The 26,818-nt window shown below is 45.1% G+C and overlaps 1 protein-coding gene across 1 annotated transcript in view; it reads left to right on the top strand.

Annotated features, from left to right (window-relative positions):
- Positions 1 to 21,125, top strand: part of Blmh (bleomycin hydrolase) — a 40,875-nt gene extending 19,750 nt beyond the window's left edge. The window contains exons 7-12 of the mRNA XM_005349507.2: positions 1,180 to 1,335; positions 2,148 to 2,306; positions 2,408 to 2,475; positions 3,939 to 4,056; positions 7,358 to 7,427; positions 20,221 to 21,125. Coding sequence (XP_005349564.1) covers positions 1,180 to 1,335; positions 2,148 to 2,306; positions 2,408 to 2,475; positions 3,939 to 4,056; positions 7,358 to 7,427; positions 20,221 to 20,372 — 723 coding nt within the window. The 3' untranslated portion in view covers positions 20,373 to 21,125. The remainder of the gene's footprint in view (positions 1 to 1,179; positions 1,336 to 2,147; positions 2,307 to 2,407; positions 2,476 to 3,938; positions 4,057 to 7,357; positions 7,428 to 20,220) is intronic.
- The last annotated feature ends 5,693 nt before the right edge of the window (positions 21,126 to 26,818 follow it).

Below are 26,818 nucleotides of genomic sequence, written 5' to 3'. Positions count from 1 at the left end.
CCTGGAACTAGCTCTTGTAGACCAGGCTGGTCTCGAACTCACAGAGATCCACCTGCCTCTGCCTCCCAAGTGCTGGGATTAAAGGCGTGCGCCATCACCGCCCGGCTTTGGGGCCATTCTTATCCAAACAACCACAATAGTATTCTCAAAGTAAAAAAAAAGAAAGAAAGAAAAGGAAGTATTTTGTATATTCTGGCCTTGTACAAAGTATTTATTCCTCTTTTTTTGTATAAAGTAAAAATAATACAAGCATATTTTACAATTTTATTAACTCAAACACAAAGGTCTTTATAACTTCAAGAAATAGATCATGGGCTGGAGAGATGGCTCAGTGATTAGGAGCACTGCCTGCCCTTCCAAAGGTCCTGAGTTCAGTTCCCAGCAACCACATGGTGGCTCACAACCATCTATAATGAGATCTGGTGCCCTCTTCTGGCCTGCAGCCATACATGCAGACAGAATACTGAGACTACTGTATACATAACAAATAAATAGATTTTTAAAAAAGTTAAAAAAGAAAAAGAAAATACATCATTTGGGACTGGCTAAGAGCTCTTGCAGAGGACCTGAGTTTGATTCCCAGTATCCATATGGGGCAGTTTATAAGTTCCTATATCACCAATTTCACAGGGATCCAGCATCCCTGGTCTTCTCCAGCACCTGTGTCTCCCTACACAGACACACAAATACACATGATTAAAAGTATAAACAAGTATTTTAAAAATACATTATTTGGGGATTGGTGGTATTGTTTAGTGTTAGAGCATTTACCTTTCTTTCCTTTTGAGGCAGGGGCTTACTATTTGCTCTGGCTGTCCTGAAACTCACTATGTAGACCAAGCTGGCCTTCCACCCACAGAGATCCCCCTGCATCTGCCTTCCAAGTGTTGGGATTAAAGCTAATTGCTCTACTAATTTTTAACATGCCACCATGCCTGGTGTGGACAAGTTTCTTAGCTAAGAAAATCTGCAGCACTTGGCTAAGAATATTGATATACTCACATCTCAGAGCTTTGCTGTTCCGAGTGCTCGAGAGCAAGATGTTGACTTGTGATAGTTTTTGAGTCTTGGAGCAGCAGTAGATTTCTCTTGCAGTTTCTGGGTTGAAACATAGCTGTTAATTCCTGAGCACTTTGGAGGCTTGTGGAAATGAAGCCCTTAATCACCCATCTCTTCCAGATCTTCCGAGTGGTGTGCATCTGCTTGGGTAACCCACCAGAGACCTTCACCTGGGAGTATCGGGACAAAGACAAAAACTACCACAAGATTGGCCCCATAACCCCCTTGCAGTTTTACCAGGAACACGTGAAGCCACTCTTCAATATGGAAGATAAGGTTAGAGACTAATGTCGGCGGCCGCTGACTATGTAAATGGTTAAGGTCTGTTGTTTACATGGAGAACGTAAGAGTCCCAGGTTAATGTGCACATCCATCAAACTGGATGCTAGAAACTTTGTTTTCATTCTCTGAAGTTTATATGCACCTGACAGAAGTAGGCACAGCAGGGTCACTTTCCCCCAGTGTGTCTCTTCAGAGGGTTCCTGACTTTAGGCCAAGAGTCAGCTTATTCCCATATCCCACCCTTCTTCCCTATAAGTTAGGTCCAGATCAATCTCAGGTACATAGATGGTGGTATATTGGATAGTATGAATAGCTCAGAGCACCCCAATCTCCTGGCCTTGCTGGGAGCTTTCTTGTTAAAGGAGGCATCCAGTGTTGTACTTCCTTCTTCTGCGTCTGCCTAGCAGGATGACCAGGGCCCCCTCCCTCAATGGGCTTTTTGACCCTCTTCAAGAAATTGCATTGCTGCACATTGAGCCTCTCTTGCACTGTGAGGAAGGGTGTGTGACAATTTGTTATGTGCAGTATGACAGAATTAATTTGGGGGCAGTTTTTACCAGTAGAAGAGACAGGTAGAGACAGCTCTCAAGTGTGCTCTTTGTGCTAATTAGAATACGTAGTACCCTTCTTTATATGTGTTTGACCAGTTTTTGCTTATTTGTTACTTTTACTTGTGACTATAGTGTTTCTTCTTGTAGTTAGAGGTGATGAGCTTGTTGTAACTATAACAACCTATCAGTGAGGATTGTGTCTCGCTTGACATCTTTGGTCTTGTGTTCTAATACACATGTTCTTGATCTCAAAAGATTTGTTTTGTGAATGACCCACGACCCCAGCACAAGTACAATAAATTGTACACAGTAGACTACTTGAGCAATATGGTTGGAGGGAGAAAAACGCTGTATAACAACCAGCCCATTGACTTCTTGAAAAAGATGGTTGCTGCCTCCATCAAAGATGGAGAGGTTAGTACTGCCTTACGTTTCTGTCTCCCACGTGGGTGTGAACACAGCTGCTGCTTTCCTTTTCACTGGTTTGGTTTATGTTGACTTTCTTCTATTTCTAGGCTGTGTGGTTTGGCTGTGATGTTGGAAAACACTTCAATGGCAAGCTGGGCCTCAGTGACATGAATGTGTGAGTGCACGGAATTCAAAATAGAAAGTTCTCTGTGGGTTGTTGCTGTTGGAAATCCTCTGCTGAGGTTCATCAAGACATTGAGGTTGGCCTGAGGGTGGGTCTTTCTCTGCATCTGTGAAGTTGTGGCTCCTGGCAGAGGCCGCACAAGTGTAACTGCTGTAACCCAGGAAACCAAGATCACACTAGCAGAACTCACTGGAGTTCCTAAGATGCTGGCTTATGTGGGAGAAACACTGAACATGCAGTGGGCCGGCAGGAAAGCTGCTCGGCACATTGCGGTGTAATAAGAGGCTTTCTGGAGCTCTCCTATTGATCTTTCTTTCAATGCTTCCCTTATTTTGATGCCTTATATATTTTCCTTTAGGACAGTTGGGCTAATTTATATATTTACCTTAAATCATTCTCCTTCATCTTTGCTGACATTGAAGGTTCATTTCCAAGCTGAATCAGGCAAGATTCCTAGGTTTTAGGGACTGGAGAGATGGCTAAGCATGGTTTTAAAAGCACTTGCCGCTCTTGCAGAGGACCTGAGTTCAGTTCCCAGGTAATGTCAGATAGCTCACAACCACCTGTGACTCCAACTCCAAGGGATCTGATGGTCTCTTCTGACCTCCATCAGCGTTTACAGACACACACATGCAATCTTTATAAAAATAATAAAATAAAATACATCTTTTTAGATTTATCCATAAGTAATTGTTACTAGTAGGAGTAATATCCTGATACTTAACAAAAGGAAAGGAACTTCTAATGGTTAAACTTTTTGGTTTTATATTTGAAATTAGTTACCATTGTTTTAACATTTATATATTTAAATTTCACATTCAGAGCAGTGTAGTTGCACAGGACTGTAACCCCAGCACTTGGAGAGTGGAGGCAGGAAGGAACAAGAGTTCAAGTGAAGCTCTGCTATATAGTGAGTCCAAAGCCAGCCTGAGCTATAAGACCCTGCCTCTAATTAATTAATTCCACAGTCAGTGGTTTGATTCAGTAACTAGGAGGGTCTACCAACTTGAAAGAGACCATTTTCATAATAAAGAAGTTATTTCAAAAGCTTTAATTTCTTAAAATAGGGTTTTTTTTGTTTTGCTTTGTTTTGTTTTTTTGCCTAATGTGGAGGTGCACAGCTTTAACCTCAGCACTTGGGAGGCAGAGGCAGGTGGATCTCTGAATTAGAGGGCAGCTTGGTCTGAGTGAGTTCCAGGACAGTCAGGGCTATGTAGAGAGACCCTGTCTCAAACAAAATCGATCAAACAAACAAAAACAAAGAAAAAAAGAAATTAAGTTTTCTTTCCAAAATAACAGTACAAATTGAGCTTGCCCTGCATGCTGTAGTGGCATGAAAGGAGTGGGCGCCCACTGGCACTGGCTCTGTGTGTGCCGGTGCTCTCACAGCCTCTCCTTTGGAGCTGCCGGGCTGGCTACACTCTCCTTACTTTCCTCTGTCATTCTCTTTACAGTTACGACCATGAGTTAGTGTTCGGTGTCTCCTTGAAGAACATGAATAAAGCCGAGAGGTTGGCTTTCGGTGAGTCACTCATGACCCACGCCATGACCTTCACGGCTGTCTCAGAGAAGGTAGGTCCCCGGCATGCCACTAATGGGTCCACTGATGCACAGGTGGATCCAGTTTCTCAGACTGCCAGTCCAGCAGAGCCATGGACATTTTGTATTTGATTTCTGTTGAGTGTTAGCTTCCAACTAAGATGTTCCTGTGTCACGCGGTGTTTGTCTACTTGCTCAGTGGTAATTAAAACAGAATTAAAACTTAGAAAAGTTTGGATCAGCAAGAAGCAAAGCAGTAACTTCTTTTCCGTGGTTTGGAAGGTTAGGAAAGGAACCTAGGAAAAGATGTCAGAAACTGAAATGGGATCTTAGAGTAAGTATCTTGATGGCCTTGCTCACCTTCTTTGCTGTGGTCATTCCGAATCACAAGCTGCTGCGGTCCACGATAACTGTGGCCTCTGTGCCCATCACTGGATTTATACATAGCGGTAGGAATTGGGATATGAATGCTTTGGGCTCCCTGTCAATGGCAGTACTGCTGTTTGGACCCTTTCACAAATAAGCTCCATTCTAGGCTGTGGAGTGGTCAGGAAGCACAGAAGAGAGGAGGCGCGAGCTGCGCTGGCTCTTTGCCCTCACAAGCAAGCGTGTTCTCTGTCCAGCACCATCGCCAGAAAGGCGCTCAGGCTCACTCCTTCCCTTACCTACATTGGGTTTGCTATGCTGCCTGCCAGATTTATGATCACTAAAGCATTTAGAAATAGCTAGCATATTGACTTAACTGTCCTCCTAAAAGTCCTGACGTTTCTGAGGCATTTGTCTGAATCTTTTTGTGTGCTCTCTAGGCAGAACTGAGAGTGGGATGGAGTTTTCACTGTGCTTTCCTCCCGTCCCTTCCAGCTGCTTCATTAGAGGATATTCTTTGACCTCACAGTGCTCCAGAACCCTGTGCTCTCTTACTCAGATCCAGATCTTAGCTGCTTGTAGAGGTGCACTCCTGCCGTCCCAGCCCTGGGGAGCCTGAGGCAGGAAGGCTGAGTGCTAGATCCCTGTTTGGTCTGTATCTCAAGACTCTGCTCAAAACAGAAGAATCCAAAACCAAAACCTAATCTTACTGGTTTAATTACATTTATGTAAGTTATAGGGTTTGGCTTTTAAGTAGATGTTTTATGTGAGTTCAAGCCCATTGTGGTGTATTAAGCACCCTGAACTAACTAGGCAGCCAGTGCTTATTTCTGATCCTCAGGTACTTTTCCTAAATTGCTAGAAGGTGAGGTCTTACAGCCAGGCAGCTGTTCTTCATCATTGTATCTTCTCAGTTCTGTAGGTAGAGGTTCCCACACCAGGATACAGACGGATGGAGTACAGTCGCTGTTGCCTTTGTAGATTGGGAAAGCTATTCATGCAGCATGCAGCAACACAGTTTTATACATTGTTTTTTTTTTGTTTTGTTTTGTTTTTAAGAAGGAAAACATTTGCCAAGCATTGTAGTTCATTCCTATAATTCTAACATTCAAGAGATAGAGGCAGGAGGATTGCCATGAGTTCGAGGCCAGCCTGGCTATAGCGTGAAACTTTATCTCAAAGAAAAGAAAGAAAAATGTTTTTTTTTCCTACCACTACAAGTTTTTAGCCACTAAAACTAGTTTGAACTCTATTTTAATAGTCATACTGAGGTAAATGCACACTAGTGATAATTCCCAAAAGGTCCTGCTGTGTTGGTGGTTTCTTGGACTCTATGAAGCAGGACCATGTGTCATTCTCAGTTTGTATGTGATCTAGAGGACAGCTTGATCTAGGTTGCACGGGAATCCACGGCAAACATCATCAAAATTAGACTGACAGGTGAACAGATGTGATGGTAGCGGTGATGTTTCAGAGGAAGAGAAGAGGCATTGCAGTGGGCAGGGTAGAGAACAAAAGCCAACACTTAACGAGCCGGACCTAGCATGGATAGTTTGGTGGTGTTAGTACAGGTGTTGGATGTCTGTGGGTTTGTTTGTTGGCTAAATCTGAGATCTAAGAAACGTTTGCTAAGAGCAGATAGCAAATGTTTGGGTGGGCAAAGCCAGAAGAAACTGAATCCCACCGGGCGGTGGTGGCGCACGCCTTTAATCCCAGCACTCGGGAAGCAGAGGCAGGCGGATCTCTGTGAGTTTGAGGCCAGCCTGGTCTACAAAGGGAGTTTCAAAAGCTACAGAGAAACCCTATCTCGAAAAACCAAAAACAAAAAAAAACAAAAAAAAAAAACAAAACCGAATCCCATGTGGATGACACTCATCAGGCAGTGATATGCAGGTGGGAGCTGGCACGTGAAGTCACTGGAGCATGACACAAGGGTCAGAGATGGGAACTGTTCTGACAGCAGCAATGTCCTCGGTAGACACAGAGGAAAACCTTTTTCCCAAATGGAGTTTGCCTTTTGTCCCTCTCTGTGTCTCTAATAAAGAATGTGAATGAGGGTTATCATGGTGAGTATCACTGCCTCTTTAAGAAGATGAAAATCGAATTTACTTTATTAATGAAGACAAAAGAGGGAGAACAGTTGAACTGGCTGAGCTTTGTTTATGAAATTGCTCTTTTTATTTTTGCTTTGCCATTCAATCTCTTAAATTCAGTATTTATGTAGCTGAATCAGTAAAAGAATATATTTGGAGGATATCATTACTTAGCTTCCTTAAATAGAAAACTGGGTATCTTGATATTTTTGTTTTGCTTTATAAAAACTTTGACCAGGTCTTAGAATTTCCTAAAATTAAAGCAGTGGGATGCCTTTTCAAAGAATTTGAGTGAAAGCAAGAGTCCCTGGGGACAGCTTTGTGCTTTGAGGAGTTGTCTCTCTCCATCCACCTTTGCTGGGTTCCAGAGACCCAAGTAAGGTAGTCAGACTTGCGTATCAAGTACCTCACCCACTGAGCCCTCCAGCCAGCCCTAGGTGCCTTTTCTTTCTGTATAGAGTAGAACATAAAGAGGAAATATGGGGAGGGGGATGATCAGTGGTTAAGAGAGCTTATTGCTCTTTAGAGGACAAGATTTTCTGTCCCAGCACCGAGGGCAGGGGCTCAGAAACTTTTCTGTAACTCCAGCTCCAGAGGGCCTCACACCCTCAGCCTTCACAGCACCCACATATGTGTATGTGCACGTGTGCACACCAACACACATAAATAAAGCATAGATCTCTGAAATAAAAAAGGAAGTAGTATTTCCTTTTTTACTGTATTTTTACTTCCGAGAGGTTAAAATTCCCCTAATCTTCGAGTGTCTTGGTAACATGGGCCTGCTCTACAGTTCTCTAAGCAGCTTGCAATGAGATGATGTGACACCAGCTAACAGACTCTCATTTCAGACTACACTGTTGTTCACTTTCTGGCAGGATGATCAGGATGGTGTATTTGTGAAATGGAGAGTAGAGAATTCATGGGGTGAAGACCACGGCCACAAGGGTAAGATTCAACTACTAACTCAGCGAACCTGGGACCTGCTGTACTCTGCCTCTCTGGGTAGAAGAGTGTTCCAGTGTAGGGGATTTGTCAATACTGATCCCTCAGGCTCAGCTCTTCTACAGGAAAAACTGGTTTCTTATGTGTACCTAAGCTCCCAAGTTCACTGAGACCAACATGTGTTGTTAGGACTGTAACAGAGCATCTAGGTTGAATGAAAGTGGTGAGTCCTTCTCAGTGACCTTGGTATGTGACATTTCATACATTCTTGGCCCTGCACCATCATGTTAGAGATGGGGCCCCAGCAAGAAAGGCTGAGATCAAACCTTGTCCCTCCTTCCAGCTGTTTGATCCCTGTTGGGTGAGATGTATGCTTCAGTTTGGTCCTACGTGTCTATCTTGCATCTCTGGCTTCCACACCACACTCTTTTCATTCTTATAACTAGTCTAGTAGGCTGTGTGGTTCATGTTTTCTCCAAAAGTAAGGAAGACAGATGCTGAGAAAGAGGTGACCACAAAACACCGGCCCATACATGTATGTGGTCCTATCACATGCGACTGTAGCTACTGCTTTTTTTTTTTTTTTTAAATGATACTGAGGACTGTCCTAGGTAGGGCCTTATGCAAAGGTAAGCACTCTACTACTGAACTATATTCCCCAGCCCACTTTAGGAATTCTGTTTTGAAAGAGGGCTTCACTAAATTGCCCAAGCTGACTGAACTCTCAATCCTTCAGCTGAGGTAACAGGACTGTGCTACTATACCTGACTTCCCCCTCTCTTTCTCCCTCTTCATTGTCCGCCACTCTGTCCATACTGAGGATTGACTAGCTCAGGCCCTATGCCTGTTAAGCAGGCACTCAACCACTGAGCTGTATCCCCAGACCACATTTCAGCTTGAAGTTCTAAAATTTCAAGCATAAACAGCCTTTAAAAAGTGGGTTTTTAAAATTTATTTTTTATTTATTTATTTATTATGTATACAATATTCTGTCTGTATGCCTGCAGGCCAGAAGAGGGCACCAGACCCCATTACAGATGGTTGTGAGCCACCATGTGGTTGCTGGGAATGGAACTCAGGACCTTTGGCAGTGCTCTTAACCACTGAGCCATCTCTCCAGCCCCCTTATTTTTATTTTATATGCATTGGTGTTTGGCCATGGGTGTCAGGTCCCCAGAACTGAAATTACAGACAGTTATGAGCTGCCATGTGGATACGAGGAATTGATCTTGGGTACTCTGGAAGAGCAGGCAGTGCTCTTAATCACTGAGCCATCTCTCCAGCCCCTAAAAAGCTTTTATATATCAGAAACAAAAACAAACCAAAAAAAATCTCAAGGTTTCCAAGAACATTCCCAACTACTAATCAGTGGTCAGTTAGAGATCTTAATTTTCTTTTAGTTATCCTTTTTTAAAATTTTCCTACAACTTGTATATACCTACATTATTTTGTTTAGCCTTGCCACTGTAACTTATTCTGATTTCTACCAGGGTCTGGAATTGCAGTATAAAAAGCATTTTAAGTGGTAACTTTAGGCTTTATACTTAAGAGAATCCTAGGAGTTCCCTACAGAAACGTTCCTTTTGTCAATTCCACTGTTAAGAATTGCAGTGCAGTACTTTAAAAAGTATGCTTTCTTACTAAATAAATTTCATTTTAGTACAAATGCAATTGGTGTCTGGGAGTAGAGACTTTAAGCCTTAACAAGGCTAGCAAAAAGAGTTACAACGTCTCTGTTAAATGAGTCAGTGATGACTAAGAAATGAATGCAGCATGTCTCTCTCTGTACTGCCAGCCAGCTCCCAAATAACTACATGGAGACATCATATTAATTACAAAAGCTTGGCCATTAGTTTAGGCTTATCCCACTAGCTCTTATAACTTTAATCAACCCATTTATATTTATCTATGTTCTATCAAGTGGCATTACCTTTCTTTCATCTTGCACCTCCTGTTTCCTCCCCATGCCTCCCACATGCCTAGATTCCTCCTCATCTTGATTTTTCTCCTCAGAAATCATACCTATACCTTCTGTCTAGCTATTTGGTCTTTCAGCTTTTTATTATACCAATCACAGCAATACATGTTCACACAATGAACAAATGTCTGGCAACAAATGAACACTTACATTACCTGGCAGGGAAATGCATGAAGGTGGTTTCCCAGAGCGAGACTCATCCATTGTCCTCCAGTGTTGACCCGCTGCAATTTCCCCAGATGCAGAAAACTTACTATGTTCATGCTTCTCCCGTTTTAATTTTTTAAAAAAGAAAGGGATGCTTATGTTTTAAAGGATTGGGTAACTTGTAGCAAATCTAAAATACTGGGTTCAAGTTACTTTTCTCTTGCTTCAGGTGAACCTCTCTGGCTTCTGTCTCATCTTTGTCCAAGAAAAGGACTAAAGTTACATACAGCTTGCTTTTTTGGCAGTTTCATTCTGTGATGTCACTGGGCTTCAGCTATAAGGAAGGCCGGACGATCAGAAAGCTAGGAGAAGGCTCTGTGTCTTGTGTGTTGCTGCTCGAAAACTAAATATTTGCTCCAGAGAGGATTCTAGCCGCTTTGCTGGCTTCCTCTTTGGTTGGACCCTTTCCCAGTGCAGTGCAGGTTACCTCTCAGTCTCACTGCCTCTGCCACGTTGAGAGAACCAGGGTCTTGATGCGCACACTCTCTGGAATCTGTCTCGAGAAAGCTGAATACTGTTTTGTCGGTTATTCTCAAATAGCTAAAATGCCTGAGATTGTAGAGCCACAAAGATAAGAGATTGAATTGGGGATGGGCAAGGAGTAGGTCATTCAAAGCCAAAATAAATAACTCTTATGTGTTTCTTGGTAATGTCCTTTCTAACTTAACAGGAAGAAAGGAAACTATGATCTAATTTTATTGGCACACTTGGCCTGGCCTTTGGAGAGCACCTAATGTGTTACTCTGGTGACAATGTATGTTTACTTCAGCAAGGCCCTTCGTCTGTCATCCATGGCTGGCCTGTAGAGGCACACCTTGTAATTTGTGTGAAGTGGGCTCCTGGGGTCTTGTTTCTGTAGACATTGTTAACAGTTTATTATTGTTCTCTTTGGGATTTCTGTCCATTAAGATCCATATTTCTGAAAAGTGGCTTTTATCCTGTAAGCTGGAGGTAAACAGGCAAAGATACGTAGGCAGGCTGTCCTCGCTCTCTGCCCTGGCTCGGCCTCAGTCTTCTCCCTTGATCATGTTCCTGGCATTTTCTGCCCAGGGTAAGTTGGATATGCAGGTGGGTGTGAGTCCTGGCAGTCTGCTGCGCTAGAAATGGAGCACGTGTAGAGCAGGCATCCCACAGCTGTTGCCTGCCCTGTGTGAAATCCTGCCTTGTTTGATCCTCGTTTATGGATCGTATCAGAAATGGGTCTCATAGTGATATGAAGAAAGAGGCTGTGGGATTTGCTACCTTATTTCTTATTTTAAAAAGGTGATCTTATAAAATATTTTAGAAGCTGTTCAGAAGTGTAAGTTCAAGGAAGTAGTGCTGAGGATAGTGGCCTACACTGTAACCCAGTACTTGGGAGGGGGAGGTGGAAAGATTAGGAGTCCAAGGTCATCCTGTGTTTATGAGACCTAGTATCAGCCCCCACCCCCAAAAAATAATAGAGGAAATCGCCCTTGACTCCACTCATCCTTAGTCAGAAACTTATCTGAGAGAGTGTAGTCTTTAGGCCAGAATGACTGCAGGCCACAGTGATGTGTGACAGAGCCAGATCACACTCACCCTGACTGCAGAGCGGCTTCCTGAGTGTAAGCAATGCTTTCTCTGAACTCATGTTGTGGAAGCATCTGGCCCAGTCACAAGACAGTGCATGATTCAGTTATATTTGAATGCTTAGTCTCCGGTTAGTGAAACTGTTTGGGAAGAATTAGGTATGGCCTCATTGGGGAAGATGTGTCTCTGGGAACGGGTTTTGAGTTTTCAGAAGTCCACAGCATTCCCAGTTAGCTCTCAGCCTTGTGGTTGTCCAGCTACAGCCCTAGCACCTTGCTGCCTGCTGCCGTGCTCCCTACCACATGGTAGTTGTGAGCTCTCATTGATCTTTGGTGACCAGAAACAGTGGCTGAAGGGACATAAGACTCTGTTCTTTGTTGTTAAGCTAAGATTACATGAGAAAGTAAGAGAATAATGTAACTTTTGAGAGGGGATATTTCCAATACTGCAAATTTTCTTCATTGGATGAAAATCTTTATCTTTTAAAAATTGTCTCTTAGCCAGGCAGTGGTGCAGTGGTATTACACACCTTTAATCCCAGCACTCAGGACAGAGGTAGGTGGATCTCTACAAGTTCAAGGCCAGCCTGGTCTATAGAGCTAGTTCTAGAACAGCCAAGACTACACAAAGAACCCTGTCTTGAAAAACGAAACAAAAAAATCCCTTATTTTTCGTTTTGAGCCAAGATGAGTTTTGCACATTCAGATTGTTTTGCATCTTTCAGGTACATGAGCTTTTAAAATGATTTTAAACCACATATTTTTATCTTACAAATAAATCTGCCTGTTTCTGATTTAATTTTAGTAAAATGTCTAGACTTCCTCCAAAAAAGGAACTCTGTGTTTCTGGTTAGAGAAACATCAGCATGTTGGATATTAATCAAAAAGAAACTTCCTTGCCAATTTATGTTACATCCTTTATTATATCCAACATCATGACCAATAAGTGTCTCTCACTAGCCAGATAGCACATAATTTTGAAAGCAGTATATTCAGAGTTTTGCACAAAACCTGTTCCTGTGATTTTCTGTCGTGGAAGCTGGTGTGCTGTGGTAAAAGCCTGCTTATTGGTTCCCGGGCACAGATCCCCGAGGGCCTCGCTGGCCTTTGTGCTGCTCTTCCCATAAAGCTTTGTTCAGACTGTATGTGACAGTCGTTCAAACTCTCCAGAGTTAGCTGTCAGAGGTACCCAAGATGGGTTTGCTGATGTGTATGTGTGTTCCTATCACAGCACCGTGTCACGGCAAGATGTGATTGTGTGGTTGCACCAGTGCTGTGTGTGGAAGCAGTTGAAGCTTATTGAGAGATTTTGATGAGTGCATGTTGCACGGGATTGGGGCAGGGTTGGGATTCAGATCTCATGGATTTCTTAGTCATGTACAACTTACAGAGAACCACCGGTATTTGCTGGTGTGATTAGGATTCACTTGGACAGCTAGAAACTCAAATAGTATAAATGATGTGAGCTGAACTGGCTGTAATAAGGGTGATTTTATAGCTTACTGCAGAGGTCCTTGATCTGGAGAGCTCGTTACTTTACGGCAGAGGGTTTCATGTTTCCCCCAGATTGGTCGATTCAGCTCTTGCCAGGGACACCTGGGAGTGCAGTTCTTTGAGAAGGACTTTTCACTGCTTATCTTTGTTAACTGAAAACTAGTACGTGTGAGTGGAGCAGAGGGAGCACAGGCTGTCGGGGCCAGTGGTGCGTCTTTATTGACATGCAGAACTTGAGGCAGCTGGAGGGACACTCCAGATCCAAGGCTTCAAACCTGTAAACAGGCTCAGCTTCTGAGAGAATCCCTCTCCTAGTTAACAAAATGTTATATGTATATTTCTGCTTTTTTTGTAAAAGACTCTACTTTGCCCTAAGGCATGTTTATGCCATTTTAAGGATGGTTAAGTACAGAATCTGGAGCTAGGCTGTATGGACGCCTCCAAGTGTCCCACCGTCCATTGGCTGTGCATGGTGTTGTGTGGTATTGAGCCTGTCTGAGTGTGACTTTCTCATCTATAAGGCTGGTGTGTAACTGTTGTGTGAAGTGCAAAGGAAGCACATCACAGCCTTGGCTGCTGTCGTTAGTGCTCTAGACTGACGGGAGCGGGAGCTCACTTCCTCGTTTGGAAAGGACTGTCTCACTTGCCATGGCTTCAGAGCTTTGAGAATACAGCTCTCGGCATGACTGCTACTACGTCACAGTTACAGTGTAAGCTTGGTTTCGTGAGAAAAGGCAGTGAAGATGGGTAAACCCGGTGCTGAGGAAAAGCCATTAGCAGTGGCGTCAGCTCCCATTTATCAACAGGATGCAGAGACCCGTGCACAGACAATGATGGAATGAATGTCCCCGACCCTCAGAGGAATTTATACTTAATCTCCTGGGACATGGGAACAGGATCTGAAGAGGGCTGTGATGTGACAGAAGTGGCATTCATGGTGTGCTCCTCAGACTGTGAGATACAGGACAAATAGACCGAGAAGAGCAAAGGTGATTGCTCCAAGAGGCTGGTGACTGGAGAGAGGAAGGGCTGGGCATGGCCCTCAGTGTGGGGATGTGGAAAAGCAGGGCTGAGGTTCCTGAGAAGGTGAGGGTGGAAAGCCTACCTCAGCAGCCAGGTGTCAGGGTTTGGGAGACTGGGGGAGGGCCATAGTAATGTAATGAAGGAGCAGTCAGAGCAAGGAAAGAGCTTTGGGCTTAGATACACGGGTGGTTTCGGAAACTTTAGGAGACCGGGGTGCCAGCACTGTGTCCTTTGTGCCAAACCAGCTTTTCACTATTGTGTCTTCTAGTCTAGTACAGTGTGTGTGTTGTGTGTGTGGGGGGTATTGAAGCTGGGATGGTTGAAGCTAGTCTCGCTCGCTCGCGCTGTGCCTGTGCGTGTGTGTGTGCGTGCGTGTGTGTGTGTGTGTGTGTGTGCGTGCGTGCGTGTGTGTGTGACAAACACAAGAATAAGTGCAGTAACAGAATGGTGAGCAGGGAGAGTGAACTGTGCCCCCCCCCTTAGGAGTTCTCCAGGAAAGCAGCTTGATAAAGGGTAGGGCTTCTTGCCAAGGCTAAGGAGAGGCTAGCTAGGGAGTTGGTAGCTCAGATAGCAGTCCTTGGCATTTGGAGAATGCTTTGGACAAGAGGTGTGTGGCCAAGCAGTAACGTGGCCTGCCATCCAAGGATCTTACCCTAGAACAAGGAGTGATGGTTTGGGGGGACAGAGAAAAGTTCCCTGTGAAGTCAGGCCCTTGGGCAGGAAAAACCTTGGCCTGACCCAGTCATGTATAGTCTCAGGCTTTCCTGGGTTCTGGGGATAAGAGACTCAGCCCTGCAGTAAGCTGCCGTCTCTGGACCACTCAGGGAAGGGCACCTTCTTGGGGTGACTGCACTTTTGGTTCTTGAATTTTGTTATGGCTTTTAAAAGTACAAATGAAAACTGGGAGTGGTGGCGCACACCTTTAATCCCAGCACTCAGAAGGCAGAGACGGGTGGATCTCTGTGAGTTTGCGGCCAGCCTGGTCTACAGAGTGAGTTCCAGGACAGCTAGGACAGCCGAGGCTATACAGAAAAGCTTTATCTCAAAAATCAAAAAAACAAGAAAAACGGGGTTGGAAGAGTATGAATGGGGCGGTGAAATTGGGTAAAGGACCTTGCTTCTAAACCTTACGCCGTGAGATTGGTTCCTGAGGCCCATGTGGTAGAAGGAGAAAGCCATCTTCCACAAGTTGCCCTCTGACTCCTATACCATGGCATGTTTGCACATTCAAATAAATATAATTTAAACACTTAAAGATACCCAAGCAGCCCTCCTTTACTGTGTTTGCTGTTTCACCATGCCTCGTTTTTCCTGTGCCTTTAGCAGGGCCGCCTCACCTTCTCTAGCCTTTGTGTCTGAGAGAGGCCACCCATAATATCCGGCTCTGTGCTTATCTCAGCTGTTATCAGCGAAGGTTCGTGACCATGAATGTGTCCTCAGCCCAGCCAGACATCTGTGTCTAGTCTAGAGGAGAAGCAGCTTCTTAAATCACTGTCCAAGTGACAGTCATAAGTATAAGTGGTTATTTGGTCACCTCCCCTTTTCTTTATGAAACATTAACCCTTTATGAGGGGTAAGACAGCGCTCAGATAATTTATTGCCTTTCCTTTTGTTAGAGGTTTTTTAAATATGTGTGTGTCCTGTGTATGTGCACATAGTACAGGTGCCTTTGGAGGCTAGAAGGTGGGTATTGGGTCCCCTGGAGCTAGTTACAGATGGTTGTAAGCCTCCCAACATGGGTTCTGAGAACTAAACTCGGGTCTCCTGGAAGAGCAGCAAGGGCTCTTAACTGTTCAGCCATCTCTCCAGCCTCTACTGCTTCTCTTTCGGTTTCTCCATACTTTTATCTGTGTGTGCGTACATGCCACAGGCAGAATATGGGGGGAAGAGGGCTACGTGAAGGACTTGGTTCTCTCCTTTACCGTGTGCGTTCCAGGTATCACTCTTGGGTTACTGAGCTGAGCAGCCAGTGCCTTTACCCACAAAAAAGCCATCTTGAGAGGCCTCAGGTAAAAGAAAACTTAAAAATGGCTCAGACAAACCGTAAAAGAAAGTTGGCAATTGTCTATACAAGTCTTAATAATAGAGACACCTGGAGATTGAGAATGCAGATACAGAGTCAGTCCCAGAACTATTGTTAGTATTACAGTATTGGTCCTGAGATGAACAAACAGCCTAGACTTCAGTGGTAGGGGTGGCGCTTGTGATGACAGTTGTGGTTTGTCTGCTAGGATGCAGTCTGCAGGTAGAGACTTACTGAAGCTGTGATGTAAAGGTAACAGGCTCCTCTAGTAGGTGCAGATCGTTTTAAAATTACCTCTTCCTTCTCTTCTTCTCTTCTTACTGTTTCTAAAAATATTTTCTTATAATAAACTTGAATTATTTGGGTAACTTTTTAAAGGAGCCAAAAAATAATAGAACATTTCAAATACCTGGGAGAGAACATGGATTAGCTCATGGCATGACATGCTATTTATTTAGTTACTGTTATGTGTTGGACTGTGTGTGTACAATGCATGCACTGTGTGAAGCCCTCAGATGACAGACCGCTTATGTGTGCTTTCTTAAGTACTTTCTCAATTGCTGTGTGTTCTTTGCAGTGTCGTTGCAGTGGCTGGCTAGCGTCTGTAAGGTGTCTCTCACTCTCTTAGACAGTTTGGAAGCCTAGCTGCACCCTTGAGCTAGGGTGTCTGGTCACAGTTGCCTTCCTTAGGTCAGTGCAGCGGAACACACTCACCAGAGCTGAGCAGGCCATGTCTCACTGTTTATTTCTATGTACAGAATCTCATTACATTGCTCAGGCCAGCCTCAACTGTGTGGTCTTCCTATCTGGCTGCTTGTGCTGGGATTACAGATGTGCACTTCCACACCTATTTAATGACTTCGTTTTCCCTACACTTGTTTGTTTGTTTTTAAGAATTTTTTAAGTTTTATCTTATGTATATGATCCTCTATCTACATGTACATCTGTAGACCAGAAGGAGGGCACCAGATTTCATTACAGATGGTTGTGAGCTACCATGTGGGTGCTGGGAATTGAACTCAGGACCTCTGGAAGAGCTGCCAATGCTCTTAACCACTGAGCCATCTCTCCAACCTCCCCGCCACACACACCTTTTTAATAGCAAAATAATAATTAACTACAAATTGTCAGTGAGGTGCAGTATGTCTTAGAACAAGATGAGAAAAACTGGGAAATATTTCTAATTCATAAGTGCAGTATTGGGGCTGGAGCTGGCTCAGCACTTGAGAGCACAGGCTCCCTTCCCGAGGACCCAGGTTCAGTTCTCAGCACCCACTACAGATCAGACAGACAGACAGCCCACAGTCACCTGTTACCCCAGCTCCAGGACGTCCAAGTTCCTCTTCTGGCTCCATAGGTCTACACTGCGTCTATATACCCTACTACATACATATAACTAGAAATAAAATAATAATTAAAAATACGTATTAGTCAGTTAAAAAATAAATGATAATGTTTTGTTGTTTTAATATAGTCTGCATGGTTTAATTCTCAGACCCCGGCAGGCAATCAGAAACTCAGGTAGGCGCTCCTGTCTGTAAAGCTGCCGATCAGGGCTCTTCACGTGTGAGTCTCAGCACCTTTATCCCAGACCCTGCCTGACCTTTCCCTATACAAAACTCAGAAACTTTGCCAGATTCTTAGGAATTGCTTATTTTACTTTATTTGCTCAAAGAATATAAGTAAGATACTAATGCTTAAGTGAAATTGTATCTCTGAAGTTGACTTCATTATACATTGCATTGTCTGTCTTCCTAAATGTTAACTTTGGGATCCTAATTTGCTGTTCTCATTTGGGCTGGGAACTGAAGTTCAGAGCCCTGCACCCACAATCTGCTGCCGAGTGCACCACAGCATCCTGGGGCTCCAGACTGTGTCAGCCCTCCTGGTTTCAGCCTCACTGATCCTAATCTTGGTAAAACTCTGAGACATGCGGTGTCAACAATTGGAGCTGTTATCTTCCCAGGGTGCAATTACTTGGCAGCTTTCACACTGTGAGGGTGTCTTGGGCCTTGAAGAACTCATATCCTGCAGAGAGAAGCTAATCAAGGCGGTCCTCTTGCAGGGACATGGAAAGGGTGGGCTACAATTGATAGGAGATTTAATTTGTGAGGACTTAATCTGATCTGCTTTTGGAACAAGATTGTGCAGATGTACTTTGTGTCCGTTTTTTCGGGGCAGTCTTGGGAGACTCATTTGATTGTGTGCGATAGTATTGTTAGGGCTCAGAGCTTTCTTAACGGAGTCTGCTCCGTCCTTTACCTGCTTCACTGCCACAGCTGCTCCAGGACACGCGCAGCTGCACTGTGGTAGGGGACAATGGCTAATGTTTCAGATGCTGCTCTCACTCTGTAGCATAGCCTGACCTCAAACTTGTAGTAATCCTGCTTCAGCCTCTGAGGTGCTAGGATTGCAGGCTTTGGCCAGTGCATGTCTTTGACAAGGCGAATGTGAGTTTCTCAGGAGTGCTCGGATTTGGGTGCACTGATACAGATGTTGGTAATCGGTGTCAGGGCAGATCAGAAGCAGCACAGGCCACGCTCTGTGCTCACTCCTTACCCACTGTTGGAAGAAGCAGCCCAGCATCTAGAGGGTACTCACCAGGTGAGCAACCCTTGACAAGGCTTGGTTCAGCACCCCTGAGATCACTCGTGTGTGTACTTGCCAGTGTGATGCTGGGGAAAGGAACCCAGAGACCATTTCGCAGTAACTAGCAAGTGCTTATTAGAACGTTTTCTTATGAGGTGACGAGGTGAGCTTGCTGGTATACATATGTGAGCAAGCTGCATTTTCCTCTATTATCTCCACCCTTATTTTTTGAGGCAGTGTTTCTCACTGAACCGGGAACTTACTGTGACTGCCAACAAGACCCTGGGATCCACCTCTCTCCATACCCCCGGGTCATGGTTTTAGGCGCTTACCATCATGCACAGTTTTCTATGTGGTAATCTGAACTTAAATCCTTATGTACAGTAAGCACTTTACCCACTGAGCCATCTCCCCAGCCAATAGAACTGTTTAAACTTAATTTTTAGTATAATAAATAGTAATATAACCCACATAAGCTAACTTTTTAGGTTTATTTATTTCATTTGTGTGTGAGAGTTTCTCCTGCAGGCATGGTTCTGTTCTGCATATGTATCTGGTGCCCTTGGAGATCAGAAGAATGCATTGGATGCCCTGGAACGGGAGCACAAGTGCTGGTCACCGTGTTGGTGCCAGGAATCAAACCTAGGTCCTCAGCAAGAGCAGCAAGTGCTCTAGACCACTGAGCCGTCCCTCTAGCCATCTTTAATTATTTTAAAAGTATAAACAGATCTTGAGGCCAAAGAAGTTTGGAAACCGCTTAACTAGAAAACCCTCTTGGTTTTGGGAGTGTGTGTGTGTGTGTGTGTGTGTGTGTGTGTGTGTGTGTGTGTGTGTGTATTTGTTTCTATATATCTTTCTGTGTATTATTTGCTTTGCTTTGTTTTTGAGACAGGGTCTCATGAAGCCCTTGCTGACTTTGAGCTCCCTATGTAGCAGAAGATGGCTTTGAAATCTTGATCTTCTTGCCTTCCCTTCCGAAATGCTGCTGTTATAAGAGTGTGTTATCATACCTGACTTTAGAGAACCCTCTTGGAAGAAACATCTGTGTCTTCTCCCTTACTCTTGGTCCTGCGTGGGAATTAATACCACAAACCCAGATTTACAGAAACAGAGAGAGAGGTGTCTAAGTGTCTATAGCAGGTGCCAGCTGCATCTTGTAGCTAGTGGATGCTCTTTCTTGCGAATCCTTTGATGTGCTCCTGTTAGGTACATGTTTTGTGTATGCTTGTGCATCCCTCTGTAGCTCATAATCATGCTTTTAACGTGTTTTAACACACACTTTAGCAGTCTCTCATTTCCACTTTGTTTTTCATACTGCTGGTGGCTTAGGCGGATTATTTGCCCACAGGAGCTTGCTGGAAGTATGGTCCTGAAGAAGAACTTGTGTGACCTTGTAGAGGCTGAGATTCAGACAATCTCTCTGATGGGAAGAGGCAGGCTGCTAGTATGGGTACCTCTGTGCAGCTCCCCATGGAAGGGCCCTGCTGGGGAATGTGGGACACTTGCTGTCTCGGTGTTTGGGCACTACACATTCCCTTTCAGAGAATTCCCTTTCAGGGCTGTGTGATCACTCACTGTCAACTGCAAATGAGTGAGTGGCTGCTGGGCATGGTGACGTGGCCCACCTACATGCCTGGAGCAGCTTAGCTGGGATACTGGGAGTGTGGGTGAGGTGAGAATGGACCTGCATAGCCATTGGTCCTCTCTGAACCAAATTTCCCTAGTACTAGACATCAGTTCCTCTGAGTCCCCGTTTCGTAGTTGGTAAAAGTACAGCCATGTCTATCCTGTCTGCTTCACGGAATTGCTTGTAAGACTGGGATTCAAATGCGATTGCAGGTTAAAGCTGGAAAACACTTTGGTAAAGATCTTTCTGCAGGAGATTCCCTGCTCTTTGCCTGCCCTCTGAACTCATAGGTTCTTCTCTTCCAGGTTACCTATGCATGACTGATGAGTGGTTCTCCGAGTATGTCTACGAGGTGGTGGTGGACAGGAAGCATGTCCCAGAAGAGGTGCTGGCTGTCTTAGAGCAGGAGCCCATTGTCCTGCCGGCATGGGACCCCATGGGGGCTTTGGCTGAGTGAGTGGCACTGCTTCCAGCTCTTTCCTCCTCCCATGGGATCGGATATAGCTGCCAAGGACAGATCCAGGGACTGAAACCAAAGTTACATGGGTGGCTGTTCCCACAGGACACAGGCAGACTCTTGGGTTCCCAGTCTCCTCCAGGAACCTCTTTGGGAAAGATGCTTTATGCTGAAACAAATATTCATAAGAAAAAAAAAAAAAGAAAAGAAAAAGGGAGAGCACTGTTTGCTCTCTTCATCTCTGCCGGCTCAGGGTCTCTTAGCATTTTAACCAGATGTAATTGTCCTAACTGTCGTGGTCTTTGTGTTTGTAGTAAGAGAATAAGATGAGCCGCCGAGGTGTGCAGAGAACAAACAGACCTGTGCTCCTCGTTTCTAGAGTAGATTGGGGGAGGGTTAGCTAGGATTCGAACTCTCAGCGCTGCATGCTGCCTCACAGATCATTGTCCTTCCTACACTGTGGTCACTAATTCAACTTTTGCAGGGTTGCTTCATGTGATTCTGATAGCCTGAGAAGGGAAGGTTGATCAGTCTGACATGATTCCTTCCTGTGGGACACAGCTTCGCTTGGGTCAGGTTAAACAGGTTTAGAGAAAACCTTGTGGGGTCAGCTGTGGTCACTGAGGCGCCCCATTGACAGGTTTAACTTGTGTCTCTGCCTTGGGGGTTGGGTGGGGAGAGGAAGCGATGCTCCTTCTTCTGATAACTTGATGGTGCTGAGAAGCTTTTGAATAAAATACTTTGCTAAATGAGAATAAGCCAGCGTGTTTGATCTGTAAACTCTAAGAAGTGTGTATTTAGCTACAAATGGGATCAGCCAGTGGTGGAGGTTCATCAAAGTGAAGAACCAGGGTCAGAGCTCAGGGTTTCCTGCAGGATCCAACCCATCCTGGGCCTGCCCACCCTTATCCTCATGGCCTCTGCAGATCTGAGAGCCTGTGTCCCTGCCATCGCCCCACCTAGATCCAGTGTCTCTCTCAAGGTGCGGCCTCTGATGGGTCTGGCCTTAGGGGCTAATGAGCATCGGCAAACAGACTGTATCTGTTTCAGTGAACATTGAGCAGCGCTTCCATGTAGCATTTACATCAGTGTCTGCGTCCCTGATTTTTGTGGCTCCCCAATTGTTCCTAGCCCTAGCAGGGGATGTTGTTTGTCAAATCCGATAAAGACTCAGACCTTAGCCAGTATGTCCACAGCATTCGAGTCATCCTGGTCTAGGGTAATAGTCGCCCCTCCACAGATCTGAAAATTCGGGTCACCTCCAAACCGAGGCCAAGGAAACTGACAGCTACCTTCTCATTTTAACTACGTTTACCAGAAACCCTGGAGTGCATTTGAGAGTGCTAGGAGAGGTGGAGGGTAGTGGCGCTGGCACTGAAGGGCTGAGTCAGGAGGATTGCCAAGAGCTCAAGGTCAGCTGATGAGTTCCAGACCAGGATGGACTGAGACCAAGAGCCTGTTTCGAACAAAACAAATAAAAATGTTTGAGAAAAACAAAAGCTAGAACTCTGTACTCGGTAAAACTGCCTTTCAAGATTGGGATGAAATAAAGGACATTTTTTCAAAAAGAAAAAGAAAAATTGAGTTTTTCCCCAAAGAAGGAGGTGATCCTTACATGCATCCTTAAACACATCAGTGAACAGAGAGCACAGCCTGCTAAGCATAGCGGCATCCAAACAACCAGACCCGCCAGTCTGACAGAGCTCAAAAGAAAACTAAAACAAGGAAGCCCAGACCAGCTACACAGTAAGGCCTGGTCTCAAAACACCCCCCCCCCCAAAAAAAGAAAACCCCAAAGTCATAAAGGTAGCTGGAGAGGCAGGTAACTGGGTTGACTCGTTGAAAGTCTTATCATTTGGTTAGAAGATAAAAGTGTTAATTTTAGGTATTGGTGTGTTAACACAGATGCTAAACTTTGTGGATTCCTGGGATAGACGTAAGGTAGTTCCCAGCCAAGGGCTAACAGAGTAAGAAAACACAGACAGTCCACAGAAGACAGTGTGGGCCCCTGAGATGGCTCTGCTGAGAAGTGCTTGCTGGCCAAGCCTGACGTGAGTGAGTTCGGGCCTCAGGCCCCGTGGTGGAAGGAGAGGACCAACTGAAAGTTGTTCTCTGGCCTCCGAATGTTATGTGCATGTCTGTGTTTAACCACACACATCACATAACCCTACACATGACACACAATAATAAACATGTACTAAACATTTAAAAAGAAGGCAGGATGAGGGGAAAATAGCAAGAAAAGTAGAATATCAAAATAAGCTAGGGTACATGACCAGGTTTGGTGGTGGCTCCTGACTTGACTCTTAGCACCCAGGAGGTGGAGACCAGAGGGTTTCTGAGTTCAAGGACAGCCGGGGCTATCCAGTGAGATAAAAGAGAAGTGTGCCTAATTCAGGGCATAGTTTATATAAATGGATTCAATGTTCCTCTAAGAAATATTTAATTACCGGGCGATGGTGGCGCATGCCTTTAATCCCAGCACTCGGGAGGCAGAGGCAGGCGGATCTCTGTGAGTTCGAGACCAGCCTGGTCTACAGAGCTAGTTCCAGGACAGGCTCCAAAGCCACAGAGAAACCCTGTCTCGAAAAACCATAAAAAAAAAAAAAGAAATATTTAATTGCATTTTTAAAGGAAATTGAGCTATGTGCTGAGTATAAGAGACATGGGTGGCCGTCAATATAAAAATGCATTGCCCAGCATAGCACTGCCTTGTGAACTGGAAGGCTGTGGAGGAGGAGGACCCGGATTCAAGGCCATCCTCAGCCACAGAGCCGGGTCCAATGCAGCCTTTCTCAAAAGCTCTCTCAGGTAGTGTATAAACCAAAACAAGCCTGGTGAAGCCACAAGCCACAGAAGGAGGGACATTCAGAGTAGCCCATCGGTCCAGCTGCAGTGTGAATGCCTCCCTGGAGTTGGTAACACAGCGGCCCTGGAAAGGTACTGAAGCAGAAACGTCCATAGACATGGACTCGTTGTATGACTTTACCCATTCCCAGAAAACTATGAAGACCTTAAATTACTGTATTCCTAATAACACCTCAAAATACATGAAAAACTGAAAACTGTATGAAAACACAAGTAATCCACATCATAATGGGAGTTTAAGAAACTTCATGATTACCAGAGATTGAACAACGGAAAGCTGGTGAGTACGTAAAAGAAACAGCATTCAGTGTGTTTGCTACGAGGATGCTGTGGGCATTCATCTAACAGCTAAATGTACGTTTTGAGCATGAGTGGGACCTTTTTTTTTTCTGGCACCAAGGATTGAACCCGGGTCCTGCCCTAGCGAATGCTGTTATGGAGCTGTGTTCACAGACCACATGTGAAACTTTTTAAAGCTAGTTCCAGGACAGGCTCCAAAGCCACAGAGAAACCCTGTCTCGAAAAACCAAAAAAAAAAAAAAAAACCCAACCCTTATAGCACACACTCCAAGCATAGGACGCTTAGGTAAAGAACCAACTAGAAGACCAGTTGAAGTGTGTTCCCTATCTGTAAAAATTAACTCATGATCACAGGAAGTTTAACCTGAATTATAATTAGATTAGTTATATAAGTGTATATCAAAAGGGATCAGAAAGGATTAAGCCCAAAGGAAGATACACCAACAGAGGCTAAATGGATTCACAAAGCCCAAAATTCTTTTTAAAGAGTAACAAATCTTTTGTAAGACTCGGCAAGTTTTTAATAAGTAAGTAAAAGGACACTTGACTGATGCTCATAGCTGCAGATTTGGGGGAGGAAGTAGGGGCAACAGCATCAGGAATTTGTGGTCATCCTTGACTATACGGCAAGTTTGAGACCAGCCTGTGCTACAGGAGACGGCTGGATTCTGAGGGTCATTGGCCAGCCGGTCCAGCAGAAATATCTCAATGAGACTGTCTCCAAAATAGAGGCAGACGTCTGCCACCAACCCCTGGCCTCTACGTGCATGGGCAACACGTGTGTGCTTAACACAATGAACTACCTTATGGCCTAAAGAATTGTTTGTTTTTAAGTCTGATATAACATAATGAAAACAAAAGCCATGTAAATTTCACCTACAAACATGGATGCAAAAGTCCCCAACCAAATCCAGCCATCCAATAAACAGTAACCTCCCCAAAACAAACTTTTATTAGCTACTTTTTTTTTTTTCCCAAACAAAGACAAGACTCAGATGAGCCCGTGTGCAGGTCCACACCTATATCCCCAGCACTCGGGAGGCTTGTAGCAAGAGGGTTGCTGAGAGTTCAAAGCTAGCCTGGCTAGTGCTGTCAGCCCAGCACTCAGGAGGCAGAGGCCAGGAGATCTCTAAGTTCAAGGCTAGCTTGGTTTACATAGTTCCGGGCCTGCCGGGGCTGCGTTGTGAGACTCTGTCTCAAATGAACAAACAAACCCAAACAAGATCCAGTAAGTGGAAGAAAAGATTGTCAGCTGTGTCTTGGGCGCCAGGAATGGACCATGAGGGCTTGCCCTCCCTAACGCATCAGCACCGGAAGGCAAAATTGGTGACTCTGGACGGCCTGAGAGTCACGCTGACTGTCAAACCAAGACCAGATAATGGGACACATCTTCCCATGTGGTTGCGGGTACCGGCTAGGCATTCTCAAGTGCCTCCTGTGGGAAGGGAGTGCCCCGTTGCTCCATGGCTGCAGTTAGTCATTTGACTTTGTTTTTAAAGCGATTCCAGATGAGCCCTCTCATACTTTGGACGACATGTCCATGACTCTCATACTTTTCATGGAGCTGCCTCCTGCTTCCTGGGGTTGTAGGACACATGAATTGAAACTAGGACATTTGGCTCATGCCAGCCTGCCCTCGGCTTACCCTCCTGTTTATCCCTGAAGGACCCCTTATGCAGAGGTGCAGCAGGAAGTGGGCCCGGTGGATTCCGGTCCTTTCTTTCCAGCTGCTCCATGCCTACTGCTGAAGGCTGGGACAGCTGATGCAGGACCATAGTGACTTCCTTGGACTTGACAGAGTGTTTCCCGAGCATGTGTGAGGCTCTGGGCTCCAACTGCAGCATCTGTCCATCCCCGGGTCTCACCTACAGGGGCCCTTATGGCTTTCCTGACCTAAACACTTGTAAAATCTGCGGAAGTTCTTAACTTCTGCTTGGACATCCTTCAATCACAGGGGCACAAAGCCACGCCCAGATCACCTTTCCAAACCCGATGTTGTTACTCACCTGACTCTAGTTTATCTCTTGAACACTCCATTTTCAGTTCAGCCTCCCCACTGTTCTTCCGGTCTTTGTACGGCTGGCTTCTCGGTATTCAGACGATCGGTAATGTCAAAGGTCATCGAGTCACATCATCTAAGGAGCCAATGCCCCCTACACACACACTTCCCCTGGACACCTGTCACTCTGTAGAGTCTATCTTCATCACAACACTTAAGGCCTTCTGAATTTATTATATATTTGTTGTCTGCTTTCCCCAAAGTCAGTACTTCCTGCCAGCTTCCCAAGGGCAGGAACTGTCTCCCCATCCCACAGTGTATGCTCAACCCCTGGCTCCAAGTAACTATCAGAAGCTGAGTGATTGAATGTACCCCACATTCTGACGGCTGTAATCAGTTACAAGTCTGCACAGAGATCTGAGGTCTGCTTCCCTGCAAGCAGCTGGGTGGGGACGAGTTGAACAGGAGAGAAGCCCCATGACTCCATATTAATTCTTAAAGCGCCAGGGACCGCACAATTGAAGTGGCCCGCGCTCAGGGAGAAGAGACAAAGAAATGAGCAAAAGCCTGCCGTTTTCTGCGTTGAGCCCTTCCTATTTCTAGTTAGCACAAACCCAAAGGAAGAGCAGAAGGGATGGCCTGGTGATTCAGCATATAGACAGTGGAAGCCTAGAGAAGCCATTGATGCTCCCTGAGCCTCCGTTTCCATGTTACCCATATTAAAAAGTTATCTTAAAATTCATTAAGAATGAAAGCTTTGCTTGAATACAAATAACGCTAATTTATTTTTAATAATCCGTCATTTAACCTATATGACAGGAAGAGGGCAGAACATTATGCAAGCATATATCTAGAAGATGTTCAACAAATGGTTGGTTTTACTAAAACCTTTACTCCCGCATGCCTGCTGTGACACTCAGGCTCCCTAGGGGCTTAAGACAAGTCCCTGGTCCCCAGCTAAGTCTGTCACTGAGGTGGGAAACAGGCTGTTGGAAAGGAAGGTGACTCTCGGTGAGGTTTCCATGCAGCACCATGGGGACTGTGGCAGCCTGAAGCTGCAGAGGGGAAGGCATGGCCACTTCTGACCAGAGACACAGACCTCAGGCAGGGGCTGTGGGGAACTCCCCACGTGCACAAGTGGGGGCGGGGGCATGGGGGAGAAGAGCCCAAGAGAGTTCAGACAAGAGAGGAAAGAGGAGGGAGACAGAGACACAGGGAAATGGCCCCCACTCACTGCTGAGCTGAGCCCTGGCCTCCCCTCCTTGTCTCCCTCCCTCCC

Source organism: Microtus ochrogaster, chromosome 7 (assembly GCF_000317375.1).
Source record: "Microtus ochrogaster isolate Prairie Vole_2 chromosome 7, MicOch1.0, whole genome shotgun sequence".
NCBI classification, from domain to species: Eukaryota; Metazoa; Chordata; class Mammalia; order Rodentia; family Cricetidae; genus Microtus; species Microtus ochrogaster.
This window is presented reverse-complemented; position numbering and strand designations above follow the sequence as displayed.